The 13,173-nt window shown below is 45.4% G+C and overlaps 1 protein-coding gene across 20 annotated transcripts in view; it reads left to right on the top strand.

Annotated features, from left to right (window-relative positions):
• The window catches only part of PDE4DIP (phosphodiesterase 4D interacting protein), a 204,117-nt gene that overhangs the window by 145,152 nt on the left and 45,792 nt on the right, over window positions 1-13,173 (top strand). For 15 of the 20 annotated variants that reach the window (XR_014774453.1, XM_084756810.1, XM_084756809.1 and 12 more), the window contains 7 exons: window positions 3,117-3,287; window positions 3,456-3,537; window positions 4,043-4,134; window positions 6,710-6,826; window positions 7,004-7,141; window positions 7,927-8,039; window positions 9,152-9,282. Coding sequence is in view for 19 of the 20 variants with exons in the window: in XM_084756810.1 (XP_084612936.1) it covers window positions 3,117-3,287; window positions 3,456-3,537; window positions 4,043-4,134; window positions 6,710-6,826; window positions 7,004-7,141; window positions 7,927-8,039; window positions 9,152-9,282 (844 nt within the window). In the remaining variant the exon portion in view is untranslated. The remainder of the gene's footprint in view (window positions 1-3,116; window positions 3,288-3,455; window positions 3,538-4,042; window positions 4,135-6,709; window positions 6,827-7,003; window positions 7,142-7,926; window positions 8,040-9,151; window positions 9,283-13,173) is intronic. The other 5 variants (XM_084756806.1, XM_084756805.1, XM_084756798.1 and 2 more) reach the window with 1 other exon arrangement.

Raw genomic sequence — 13,173 nt, 5'->3', positions numbered from 1 at the left:
TGACATGCAGTGCATCTCCGGAATCCCCTTAGCCAGTTTTTACATGAATCAAGATTCCTTCTCACTTACGCTAATCAGCCTTAATCGTTAAAAACTTATGTATATTATGGCTGCATTCTATTCTAATTCTCCCATCCACTGATGTAAACACACATCTGGTTAGAAACATCCTTCTTTGTGGATTTGGGGATTTCTTCAAAAACTGACCAAACAAAATCATTGTGCACCATCTGAGTTATTGACAAGGGACTAACCAGTCCTCGAATTGTCTTTTTAACCTTTGCAGTATAAAGAGGTAGTCATATATACTGCTGAAAGAAATGCACACGCACAGCTGGCGGTAAGCTCCCGGGACAGAGGCAGTCACTGGCATTACCCAGCGTGGGCACTTCAGCAGCAGCTCCAGTGGTGTTCTTGTGTGTCCACTTCTCGAGTTTCACGGGCACAAGACTGACCTGAATAGCTTTTATAAAGGAGGCTGACTGACGTAGGAGGGGCTCGAGAATGTATGACCAATGCGGCTCACAGAGCACACTTGGTGGTGGACACAGACTGCCCTGTGTTGCCCTGGCCACCCATCTTGTGCTATTCTGCTTTCAGGGAGATTCTTAGTACACGTTGACAGTACGTGCAAGTGATGCAAAAGAATCCAAATCTTATATGCCAAAAATGCAAAGTTTCTCTAAAATTCTCTTTTAGGAGTTGTAATGGGAGCTCAGCTTTTCATCTGAGCAGTTGGTTTCGTCCCAGAGAGAACTGGTGCTATAATTTAGCTAACGTGGTTCCAACACATTATGGCAACCCCTGAAAGTTTACAACTCCTAATGTTTGTGTGCCTGGGTGCACATGATGTATGTGTGGACACATGTGCCACGGTGCATGTGAGGAAGTCACCTTTTCTCCTGCCACCTTTATATGCATTCCAAGGATCAAATGCAAGTCACCGGGCATATATGGCAAATACCAGCTGAGCCATCTCACCAGCCAGAAATGCATTTCTGTACGTTAATGGTCACAAATAAGTGCTGGGTCATTCTCGTGTGTGTCTTAGGAAACTGGGGATATAAATTAACTAGTTTGGTTTTTAATTTTTTCTGTTGGTTGATAATTTTATACATTTGTATAATGAGCTGTGTTCCATCTCCCATTCCCACTGGCACCCCTTTTCTGAATAAGCTCCCCTCCTACTTTCCAATCTTTGTCGTGTGTGGCCACTGAATTTAGTTGAGGTTTCTTGCCTACGCATGAGTGGGAGATTAATTACTGGAGCAAGGACAACTTGTCATTAACTATACCCCAGAAGAAATGACACCTTGTCAACAGGCTCTCAGATCCCGCCCATCTATGATAAAGTGTTGACAGGCCCAACCTTTGTTCTTTCTTTCTTCTTTTTTTTTTTTTTTTTTCTTTTTCTTTTTCTTACTCTTTGGGGAAGATAGTTTTTTCTACTTTTTCCAAACTATTAAAATATAATCTCTTTTTTTCAGAATGTAATAATATCTTTTTATTTTATTTGCCCTTTACTCTAATTCCTCCCAGATGTATCTCTGTCTCCTTCCATCTTTTTTTTTTTTTATCTAGACCACTGATTCTAATTCCAAACACCCATACAGCCACAGAAGCGAAGCTACCAGGGGCCACACCCTTAAAGACATCTGGCTCTCCCACCCCCAGCTGCCATCAACTACCAGTGGCTTCTCAGCTAGGGGGTGGCCTCAAAAGCCCCCCCTCTCTTTATGCCGTACTATTGACTGACTTGATCTTCAGCAGCTCTTGTACAGAGAACCACAGCTGCTGTAAGTGCTGGAGAGCAGTATTCCTGTCGTGGCCCGAAGACTTCGGTCAGGCTCTCTCTGACCTCTACCCTTCCGGTCTTTTCTCTCCCTCTTCCCTGATGGTCCCTGAGCCTTGCAGGGAGGAGGTGTGATATGGCTGCCCTATTTGTGGCTGAACAGACACTCTCCATACCTTGACCAGCGGTGAATTTCTGCATTAGGTACCACTTGCTGTGGAAGCTCCTCTGGTGAAGGCTGGGATAGCACTATTCTATGGGTACAAATATGAGTATTTAGGAAGCAGTTTGACAACAGGACCATTTAGGCTTTGATGAAGATGCTTACTGTGTAACTCTCTCAGTAAGTGTACACTGAGTGCCTGCTCCTGGTGAGTCATGTTTTGGGTTCTTGGGATGCAGCACTAAGTTGCTCCTGCAGTGTGCATCCTTGTTGAGGAGGGGAACGTGGTGAGGAACATAAGGGGTACATTAAGTGAGCGAGGCCCACTGGAGAGGTCACGTGTAGCGAAAGGGTCTGGAGAGTGGAAGTAGGTTCTCCCCTTATGCATTATTGAAGTATAATTGGCAAATAAAAAGTGTGTATAATCAAGGCATGTAACAAGTTGCTTTGACAGATGTGCACACATTTCAAATGGCTACTATAATCAGTTCACAGTGTTGCCAGTCACCGCTATATATGCAGCAGGTTGAGGTAAACGACACAGTGTTCCTAACTGTAGCCACTGGCCACTGTGGTCACCATATTACTTAGGACACAGTGTCCTTTATTCCAGTGGTTATATTTTAGACAGGAAAGGCCAATGTGATAAGGTGGTGTTTGGCAAAGAGCTCAACCATACAGATGTCTGAGGAAAAGGCAGTGGGGGCTGAAGAAACAACTAAAGTAAAGGAAGTCATCTGTTAGTGCCACTTCTGCCCCAAATCTTAACACCTTAGCCTGGCAGAGCCTGAGTCTGGCGTCTCATCTAGCGCTGTTTGCTGTGCACACTGTTGTGCGAACGACTTTCTACTTCACTGTCTTTCTTTGTAAACACAGAGCAGGGAAGTTATTTCTGAGGGTCCCTTGGGATTTTTTTTTTTTAATAAGTAGTTGGCTCTTAAGAAATAACACTTAGCGGGTGCTGGAGAGCTGGCTCGGTGGTTAAGAGCACTCTCTACTCCTGCAGTGGACCTGGGTTCACAATCATCTGTGACTCCACTTCCGGAGTTCTTTTGGCAAAACCCTCATGCACATCAAATAAAAATAAAGAAATTTGAAAATAGATTTTATTTATTTTACTATAGTATCTTTCTAAAGTTCCTTGTGATTCCTTCTTACCAGGCTGCTGCAGAAAAAATGGCGCAGACCCTCATGGAGAGAAACTCAGAGTTACAGGCCCTGCGCCAGTATTTAGGGGGGAAAGACGTGATGGCGTCATCTCAGGCGTTCATCTCAGACCAAGCAGTTGAAGTGACTTCCCTCGGCCCCCACCCCGGAGAGCAGACGGATCAAGTAAGAACTCTAGGCTCACGTAGATATTCATGGCGACCGCATTCTCTTTTTACATTCAAGGCAGCAGTTTGAGCATTTCAACTGCAAATTATATGAGAGTATTCCAAGTTTGCCACTGTGACGTAGTTCCTGTATCTTTCTAAACCCCCCAACCCTCCCACTTTTCAGGGTTCTACGCAGGTGCCCTCCAGAGACCACAGCACTTTGCTGACTGCCGGGGAAGATGCCAGCGTACCCCGGGCCACATTGGGTAAGTGCAGTTTTGTTTTACAAAGATTCCCTTTGCTTTTCCGTACTTCACTGCTACCTAGTAGATTTAGCCAGGACATGTCATGATAGTTCAGAAAACCAGTCTGGAATCCCCTGAAATCTGGAGAGATGTCACTTGCAAGAAAAACTGCCCAAACCTTACATGGCGGTTTTTTGTTTGTTTGTTTGTTTTAAGTTCTTTTCAGGGTGATAAGTGTCCTTTCTGGGCTGTCCTCCTTCCGGTGGACAGATGATTTAGGTGTGGATGTGGATGGGTGTGTCACTCCCTCTGTTCCCCTGGGTGAGTGGGGTATAGTCTTTTCCATTTGTTCTTCTTAGCATATGGGTTGATTGCCGGTTCCCATTGCAAATATTGCTGCAGACTCAAGTGAGAACACACATGTCTTAAGTGCCAAGGTGTGTCCTAAAGTGCGCCTCTCTAACCGGGGCAGCGGAGATCACAGCATGGCGTGGTGATTATAGCCAGTGCCGTGCGTTTGTTTCAGGAGACCTGGACACAGTGGCAGGGCTGGAGAAAGAACTGAGTAACGCCAAAGAGGAACTCGAGCTCATGGCTAAAAAGGAAAGAGAAAGCCAGGTAAGCCTCCTCCTCAGGACCAGTTCACCAGTTCCATTTTTTTCTTTTCCTTTCAAACTGGTTTCTATTTTAAATGTTCCAAATCTCCAAGTACAATACCTGACTCCAAATGCAAGGTGTGCCTTTCTTCTTTTTGGAAACACAGTCCTCACCTCAATAAGATGCTCTCGCTGCAATGGAAAGTCAAATCTTTCTGTTTGCCCCTCAGATTGGTAAGTAAAATAAAATACAGGTAAAGCACCTGTGCCAAACAGAAATGCCATGTAATTCCTGCCTAGAAGGATGACGTCAGGCCTGTGAGTTTTGCAAACAGTAAACCAGAGGCATATGAACACGAGCCATGCTGTGCACTGAGTGATCTTCACATGCACTGTGCTATACAAGTGCTCAGACCCACAGCTCTTGTGGGTGAAATACGTGAAATAGGTAGTATCATCTCCATTGTGTGGGTGAAAAGATGGAAATACTAATTTTTAAACATGGATGTGGGGCCTCAACATGATGCCTAACTTGAGGTTTAACCCAAGTCTTAACCCCCCAAATGCCTCCCAAGAAGTCACTTCCCAGAACAGGTATTTTCCCCCCTTGCGTTTCTGATTCTTACTGTCAATGGAGTTTTCACCACTGTCTGAGAAGCCCCCTCAGCCTTACAGAACGCCATCCCGATGCAACCAGCCGCATGTCCTGCCACGATATAGGTCAGAAGACGGCTCAGGGCTCAGCACAGAGGGACAGGCTGCAGGTCGCATGCAGCTGCAGCACCCAGATAGGCCAATGAGCGTCCTGGGTTCCAAGAGTGACTTAGCGAGCTCAGCTTTCCTCCTTCTTCAGGCTTTGTCACGTTCTGATCCCTACTGTAGCATCGATGTCCAGATTGAGCATCTTGATTTCACTACCATAGTTTTTTTTCTTATATATTCATATTATATAGCTCAGTTTTGAAGACATGAGTATGCAGTATTTTAGAGTTACAGTTTAGAGCCCCCTAGCTGCCCTTCCCGGCTCTGGTTCTGTGTAGCTGCTACGTGATTATTTGTGTCTGGTCCTGTGGTTCCCTTACATCATTCCTCTCAGGGATCCCAACCTAAAATAACGTTCCTTTTTGCTTCTGTACTACTTTGAGGGTCAAAAAAAAAAAAAAAAATGGCAGAGGCTGTGACTATGTGTTTTGAATAAGTACTTTCTACTGCTCAACTTTATGTATCCTTAATCTTACTTCTGAGCCCAGTATCAGTACGTATTTCCTCTATACTGGGCACTCACACCATGTTGGCTTCTTAATATTTGTAAACTTTCCCTTAACGTTTGGTGATAGTGGAAGTAGTGGAGCTATCATTCACTAGTTTTTGGGTTTTGTTTGTTTGTGTTTTGCTACATGCCAAACATCCTAAGGATGTTTTCTGTAGTCCTTTGTGGCCCTGGAAATGCGTTCTCTCACTTACAGACGAGGAAATTGAACCAGGCTCTTTGCTAGGATGTAAAACCCATGTCAATCTGTTTGCAGAACTTAATCATGCTGCAGAGATGTCTTTCCTGGGTTGATCATCTTCTTTTTAAAATTTTTAAAGATATATCGTTATTTAATTTATATGCTTTGGTGTGAGGGTGTCAGCTCTTGAAGCTACAGACAGTTGCGAGCTGCTATGTGGTTGCTGGGAATTGAACCCAGGACCTTTGGAAGAGCAGCCAGTGCTCTTAACCACTGAGCCAACTCTCCAGCCCCAAATTTAATTTATTTACTTTATGTATATAGATACTTTTTCTACATGTATGTCTATATACCACATGTGTGCCTGGAGAGGGTATCAGTTCCCCAGGACTTGGTTGTTAGCTGCCCTGAGGGTGCTGGGAATCATACCTGGGTCATTAGGAGGCGCCATCTTTCCAGCCCTATTTTTTTCTTTAATGATGCAACTACTGGGATATATACTTATAGTGCTCTCTTAAGGGTGCCCAATGGTTGCCATACACTTCTCCATTCCTTAGTTCTAAACCACCTGAAGAATAAAACCAATGGCAGACACACCTTATCATCAACTTTGTCATTGATATAAAGAATTAGATGCAGAACTTGCTAGCAGCACCAAGCAGGCCCTGAATTAGTAGGATGGACCTAGCCAGGCTCAGGTGGCTTGCCCTGAGGGGAGCAGAAGGAAAAGCAAGCCTCCCATAGGCAGCTGTGTCCCACACAGAGGACTGGGAGGGGAAGTCAAGCAAGCAAGGACTCATCACCATCAAAAGGCTCTATAGCTATACAGTACCCTCTGAAAAGATGTTAAGCCCAGTGGCCTGACTTGGTTCCCTTGTCTGCACCACAGGCTAACTACTCACAAGCTGTGATATTAAGTCAGTTCCTTAATTTCCTTGTGTCCCAATGAGCCCATTAATTAAATCTGTTACTTATAGTAACAGAAGCCATTATTAAAACACTCTGCTTCTCCTAGAGCACCCTTTGACCCTGCGCTCCATCAGTTTGACCCACAGCACTGGTTTTCAGTTTTCTCTTGTACTGGCTGATTGTAATATGACATGAGAAAGCATTTGCCTCTGATGCCGGCTTTTCTTCTCTCCACAGATAGAACTGTCAGCTCTACAGTCCATGATGGCTGTTCAGGAGGAGGAGCTGCAGGTGCAGGCTGCTGACTTGGAGTCCCTGACGAGGAACATACAGATAAAAGAAGACCTCATAAAGGTCTTTCAAAGCTTTTTAAAAACCGCTTAAGTAGCTTTTGGCTCGGCTATCTATAGTGCTTTCTTCACACACGATGGGACTATATTGAATCCTTTGGCTGTGAGACAGAGCAGGAAGATCTGTCCTCACTCCTAAATAACGTTATTGTAGTTTCATGTTTGCTTGTGTTTCTTCTAGGACCTGCAGATGCAGCTGGTGGACCCTGAAGACATACCAGCCGTGGAACGCCTCACCCGAGAGGTCCTTCTTCTTCGGGAAAAGGTTGCTTCCGTTGAATCCCAGGGTCAGGAAGTTTCTGGAAACCGGAGACAACAGGTGAGTTATTGGAACACAGGATCCTCTGTAGCTCCCCCATGTCTTAACCTTCTCAGTGCCGGATTCTCCAGGAAGTCCGCCTCCTCTACGCCTGTCTGCACTGCTCTCGCTCGCTCTTCACCTCACTCTAGTCTGGCGCTAACTGTTAACAGCTCTCTGCTGGCCACATGTCCTCACAGCATGGTTTGGGGCCCACAGTGACACATCCCTGAGTGGTGAATGTCTTCCCCAAAACTAGAACAGAGTGTTTGATGACTTGGAGATGCCCAGTAAGACTGAGTGAAAAAGACTTTGGAAGTGTACAAAGTTCTTACTGCCCCCTCCTGCTCATTCCTGCCTTCCTTCATCCCTCCACTTAGTCACGCCCCTTTCCTGCGTTTCCGGATTCCCCCCCCCCCTCTCTCTCTCTCTCTCTCTCTCTCTCTCTCTCTCTCTCTCTCTCCCTCTCTCCCTCTCTCTCTCTCCCCCTCTCTCCCTCTCTTCCCTCCCTTTCTCCTTCCTTCCCTCCTTCCTTCCCCCACCCTCTGAGTCTCTCTGTCTTTCTCTCTCCCTTAATTCTCACTCCCATGTTTGAATTTGACCAATAGTTTTTAAGATATAAAATGAAGAAGAGTGTAATGCTGATTTGAAAGCTGTAAACCACTGTAGAAAGGTTAAGTAATAAGTACTAAGAATTAACAGTCAGTCACAGCGTGTGCTAATACCCTGCGTTTTCTCTCTGGGGGTTTCCTGCGGCTTCATGTCTCACTTTGCCGTCTCCACATTGCTGCTTCTCTCTCCCTTAGTTGCTGCTGATGCTTGAGGGGCTCGTGGATGAACGGAGTCGGCTCAACGAGGCGCTGCAAGCCGAACGGCAGCTGTACAGCAGCCTGGTCAAGTTCCATGCCCATCCGGAGAAGTAAGAGCGGGGCCGCCGGGCTCACTTACTTTCAGCTTTCATTCTTTTTCCTTCTTCTCCTTTTTACTAAGTCCAGTTGTTTACCGTACCAAAGAGGAAGAAAGGGAGCTACCCACTTTGTGATTTGTTGTGTGCACTGGCCTGAGCCTATGTGTCTGAATCTGAAATTAGAAATAGAATTTCCCAGTGTTACTGCAAAGATCACCCAGGGAGGCAGGCAGGGGTCTGGAAGAATGCCTGGCAGATAGGGAGCGCTCTCTGTGGGCCCCGTGCATTTCTGCTCCGTGTCCTGCTAACACCTGCTCAGCTGTGAGCAGGAAGGCCGTCAGCGCACTAACACTGGGGCAGTGACAGCGAAGTGAGCAGGAAGGCCATCAGCACACTAACACTGGGGCAGTGACAGTGAAGAAATGCATTGCTGTGGTGGCAAAGCCCACCCAGAGTCACAGCGAAGCTTTATGATGAGCGTTTCCTTACACTTCTCAATATGGTTAATTACAGTGTTCATATCTTTATCGCTCACTCCAGAGTAGCTTTTTTTTTTTCTTGCCTTCCTTCCTGGCCTCTTTTGTTCTTTGAGCATTTTTATCATTATTACTCAGTTTCCCCTAATGTCTCATTCTGATTTAGAAATGTTTTATTTGAACCTCAGGAAAATGAAGGCAGGAGAAGGTAGGATAGGACCACTTCCTGTGTTGCCTTTGAAAAGGATGTCTGGAATGCTCCTTCTCGGAGCTGGGGTTCCTCAGAGCACTGTCATTTTGGTGAGATGAGAAAACAGCCCTCGGCTCAGTCTTGATTCAGTTTACACTTCATTTTTCTAGTCACATAATGCAATTTCTCTTCTGTTGCTGTAGGAATGTGCTATATTTTTGTAGGGGGAGTGGCCCAGAGTCTAGCTACAGAGACAAGCTTTACAGAAAGGTGCAGGCCTTGCTTACCCTCCAGCGGTGAACACACAAAGACTGCAGCCGTTTACTTGCCATGCCCTGGAGACTAGTTAGTTACCCTAGGAAGTCTATGGCCTGAGTGACATGGATGGCTCTTTGGAAACACGTGGACTCATTATAGTTGACGGCTAACCCATTTTCCTTCCGTGTGGCATGTTTAAGCAGCTCTGAGAGAGACCGAACTCTGCAGGTGGAACTGGAGGGGGCCCAGGTGTTACGCAACCGACTCGAAGAAGTTCTTGGAAGAAGCCTGGAGCGCTTAAGCAGGCTGGAGACCCTGGCCGCCATTGGAGGTGGGGAACTGGAAAGTGTGCGAGTTCATCACAAGCATGGCTTCTGAGCACTGGCGGATGGAAACCCTGTTTACACTAACCAGAGAAAGTCGTGGCTGACTTTTGACAGAACTAAGTGTGACTTAACTAATGACAGGGCTGGTGTGAGCCGCGGTCCCTGCGAAGTGAAGCCACCCTAGTCTACCTTCCTTCACTGCACGCACCTAGCTCTCAGTTAAATGGGGAGGCCATGAAGTACATTTGCACATCTTAGATCATTCCACCTTAATTTCCCACTCCACCTTAATTTCCCACTCCCACCTGCCCTTCTCCCAAGCCTGTCCTCATTCCTCCCCCCTTCCGTGGGCCAATAAAGTTTATTCCCCCGTTTTACCACCCATGTCACATGTTCCATGTCACATCATAAAATGCATGTGTGTGTATTATTTTTGCCATCCAATCAAACCCTGCTCTTTGAAAGCAATTTTTAATCAAATAAGGGATGAGTTTCAGGTTCCGAGGGGGAGAGATTGAGAGCCGTCAGGAATGGCTTAGGGAGCGATGTGGCCCTGCTAAGGACAATCAAAACCAGAAGGGTGGACTCAGCCCGAGCCAGGGGGCAGGGGCCAGAAAATGTTCCTGGTAAATCTTGCCCTCTAAGGCTGCTTCAGAGTTCACTACTAAGAGGCACAGACAAGATCAGATTAGTGGAAAATAAGTTCTAGTCTAAAACAAGTCTACAAAACTCATGTTCTTCTCCCAGCCACAGGTATGGCCTTTAGTCAGAACATAATTTTGAAAAAAAGTTTCCCAAACCAGAACTCTCTAGATAAAAAGAAAATCTTCCGTGTGATACTTCCCACTCTCACCTCCCATTTTTGTTTCAGCTTTGGTTTTTTGGTATTTTATTGTTTTGAGGGGTTTTGTTTTGTTTTGTTTTTGAGTCAATGTTTCACTATGGCTGGCCTGGAATGCATTGTGTAGACCAGACTAGCTTTACAGACATGTGCCTGCTTCTGCCTTCTGGGTACTGGGGTTAGAGGTGTGGCTGCCCATCAGTACTCCCGGATCTGGATCCTCATCTGGAGGTAAACCGGGCGGCACCTTTTACCTACCTCTGCTTTGGTGTACATCCTTCTCCTAGTGGAGTAAGACACCTGTGTGAGATGCTAATGTGTTCTGGTCACTCAGAAGGAAGCATCAGAGGTCCGCACATAGGTTTTAGTCACCATCTCTGCTTTCTTGGGGCAACATGACAGGTAGGGAAAGGGCCCTAAAGATTTCATTTCTAGCATCTTAAATGTCAAGAATCTGGAAAGGAACAGGTTACTTGTGGGGGGGCCGAGGATGCTGCACCATTAGTGCTCCTACTGCTGATGGGCATGGGCTTCCCAGGGTAGGAGCTAGGGTCCTACTGGGGTAACATAGTCCAGGCTTCCCAGCACCCTAAGAAAGGCTGAGTCCCCTTCCTGAGCTAGACTGAGCACAAGGCTTTTCCTTTCTTTTTTGACATGGCTCATGACATCCATGTGTTGACATGGCACATGTTACATTCTAAATTCTAGTCAAGATTCTGTAATCTCAGCTGTGTCTGTAATAGATGAGTGTCAGTCACTCTGGAGTGGACAGGAAGGAAGTATTCTGCCAGAGAAGCACCCTGCAATCTTATGACGAAGTAGTTGACAAAGGTTGATAACCTGTTAACAGCCATTAGCGGGAGAAAAAAATCATTTCATAGGAAAGACAGAGGAAATATAAGCAGAACCATCAATTTTTTTTTTTGTAGTACCTCATTTTAAGAGACTTTCAGGCCTGCCTGCACAAAACTAACAAGGAAGAGAATAATAGAGTTGAGCTATGGACTTGTCAATCAAAGACTAGTCTCGTGTCATTCATTACAAGGCAATTAGGAAACATGTTTACTTAAGTTTACTAATAGGCCAACAAAGTTTTGCAAAGCTGCTATTAAGTTTCAACTGTAAATAATTCTAGGGCTCTAAGGGTTCACAGTAATTTTAATAATGTCTGTTAATCATTAGTGCATCTGCCAACCCCTAACAAGAGTTGGTGGATAGGCAGATCAAGAGTTTGTTGTTGGTCTCATAAACGTGACTAAAGTTCAGTACTGACTTCCTGGTCCTGATGCTAGTATGATGCTGGAGACCAGGATGCTTTGAGGGAGTATGCTAGGCCCACAAGCCCATGCAATAATTTGACATCTGGTTACAGGACACAATTCTGATGGATTGTATTGCGTGAGCCATAGGTGGGTGGTACTGATTCTAGAGAGCATCCATAGAATTGGATTTTGGCATTCCTCTGTGGGAGCGCAGACTGTGGGAGCTGGACTTGTCTACCTTCACTGGGGGCTTTTAAAAGAGTATAGTAAACTTAGATCTGAAGCATCACATACTTACAGAAGCTTGTGTGTCAATAAGAGATTTCTTGGAAGCTGGGTGTGGTGGCACACACCTGTAATCCCAGCCCTCGGTGAGGCAGGGGCAGGCAGATTTCTGAGTTAGAGGCCAGCCTGGTCTACAGAGTAAGTTCCAGAACTGTCAAGGTGACACAGAGAAAACTTTGTTTTGAAAAACCACATCAAAAAGAAATTTTTTTAAAAGAAAAATAATGAAGTAGATTTTTCCTTAGGCTTTTAAAAATTAGAAGCATGGAACTTTAAGAAAAATCCATTATTGATAGATTTCATTTGTCTCACCTTTCCTTTTAAATAGTGGTAAATGTCTGCAGAGTAGTAATGCCTGGGAGACATCAAGTAGATAAGTCTAGATTTTAAAACTTTTGGGTTGAGAACAGCTTCAGGAAGATTCATTTAAGGAATAAAGTACAAGTTCTTCTGACCGCCCTCTCTATGCTCTCTCCTGTTTTAGAATTCTTTGTTGCTGTGTATCTCATTTTGGGGGATCGAACCTAGAGCTTTGTACACGCTAGGCAAGTACCACACCGCCTCTGCCGCAGGCATAGATCACATTGTTGAAGTCTAATTGTTAGTAGGCTTCTATTGCTTAGCAGCTTTCCAACATTCTGTTTATAGCAACTTAGCCAAGTTACAACTTTTGAAAGGATTGGTTGGGCTATTTTAATGCACTACCCTTCTCCTTTGGAGATGTATCCTTGTTTTCCATTTCTCCCACTTCCACCTCATCTGCCTCCATACCCACGTCTCTTCATCCACATGTAGACAGCAGTACTATTTTCAGTACTGCTAGTCGTAGGGAAATCACATCACCCCGTCGATATTTTAGTACATTTTCAGCCATGTTATATATAGAAAGAGAGCTATTAAGGCTCAAAGAAAATCGAAACCCACGTAGACTCCTACCTGCAAAGAGAGTCTCCTTAGAAGGGTTTTAGCAGATTAGACGCACACGGCTCGCAGGTGTGTGGCTTCTGTGGCGGAGATGCATCGAGCCCTCCCAGTGTCTAGGTAGTGAGAGCTGGGATTACAGCATGAAAGCAGTTCAAGAAAGTCCACTGAGCTTTCCCTGCTGTGATCCGCACGCTGGATCTGGGATCTCATGGTAGGGGCGTGTGGGGAGAAGCACCAGGTCACTCTTTCTCAGGAGTAACATTTGATTGACTGCCCGAAGCTCCTGACCAAGAAGCCCAGCCAGCCCTTAACACTAATAGTTTTGCTTTCCCCGAGCTGTCGTCTCAGGACTCTGATCCCATTGTTTAGACTCAACTCAGGAAACTCCTGCGAGAATTTCCTACTTTCATCATCTTTTTATAGGAGAGAGTCACAAAAATGTTCACGTTTTTTGGACTCCTGAAAACCCCTTGCTGTCTCTTCACCAAGGCTCTTAGTAGTATTTAGCAGGTTTACCAGCAGTGGCCTACAGGAAAGGGGCACCACCTCCCTCTGACCTTAGGGAGGTCATGCTGTAACTCTCA

Source organism: Acomys minous (assembly GCF_964271855.1).
Source record: "Acomys minous genome assembly, chromosome: 14".
Lineage (NCBI taxonomy): Eukaryota > Metazoa > Chordata > Mammalia > Rodentia > Muridae > Acomys > Acomys minous.
This window is presented reverse-complemented; position numbering and strand designations above follow the sequence as displayed.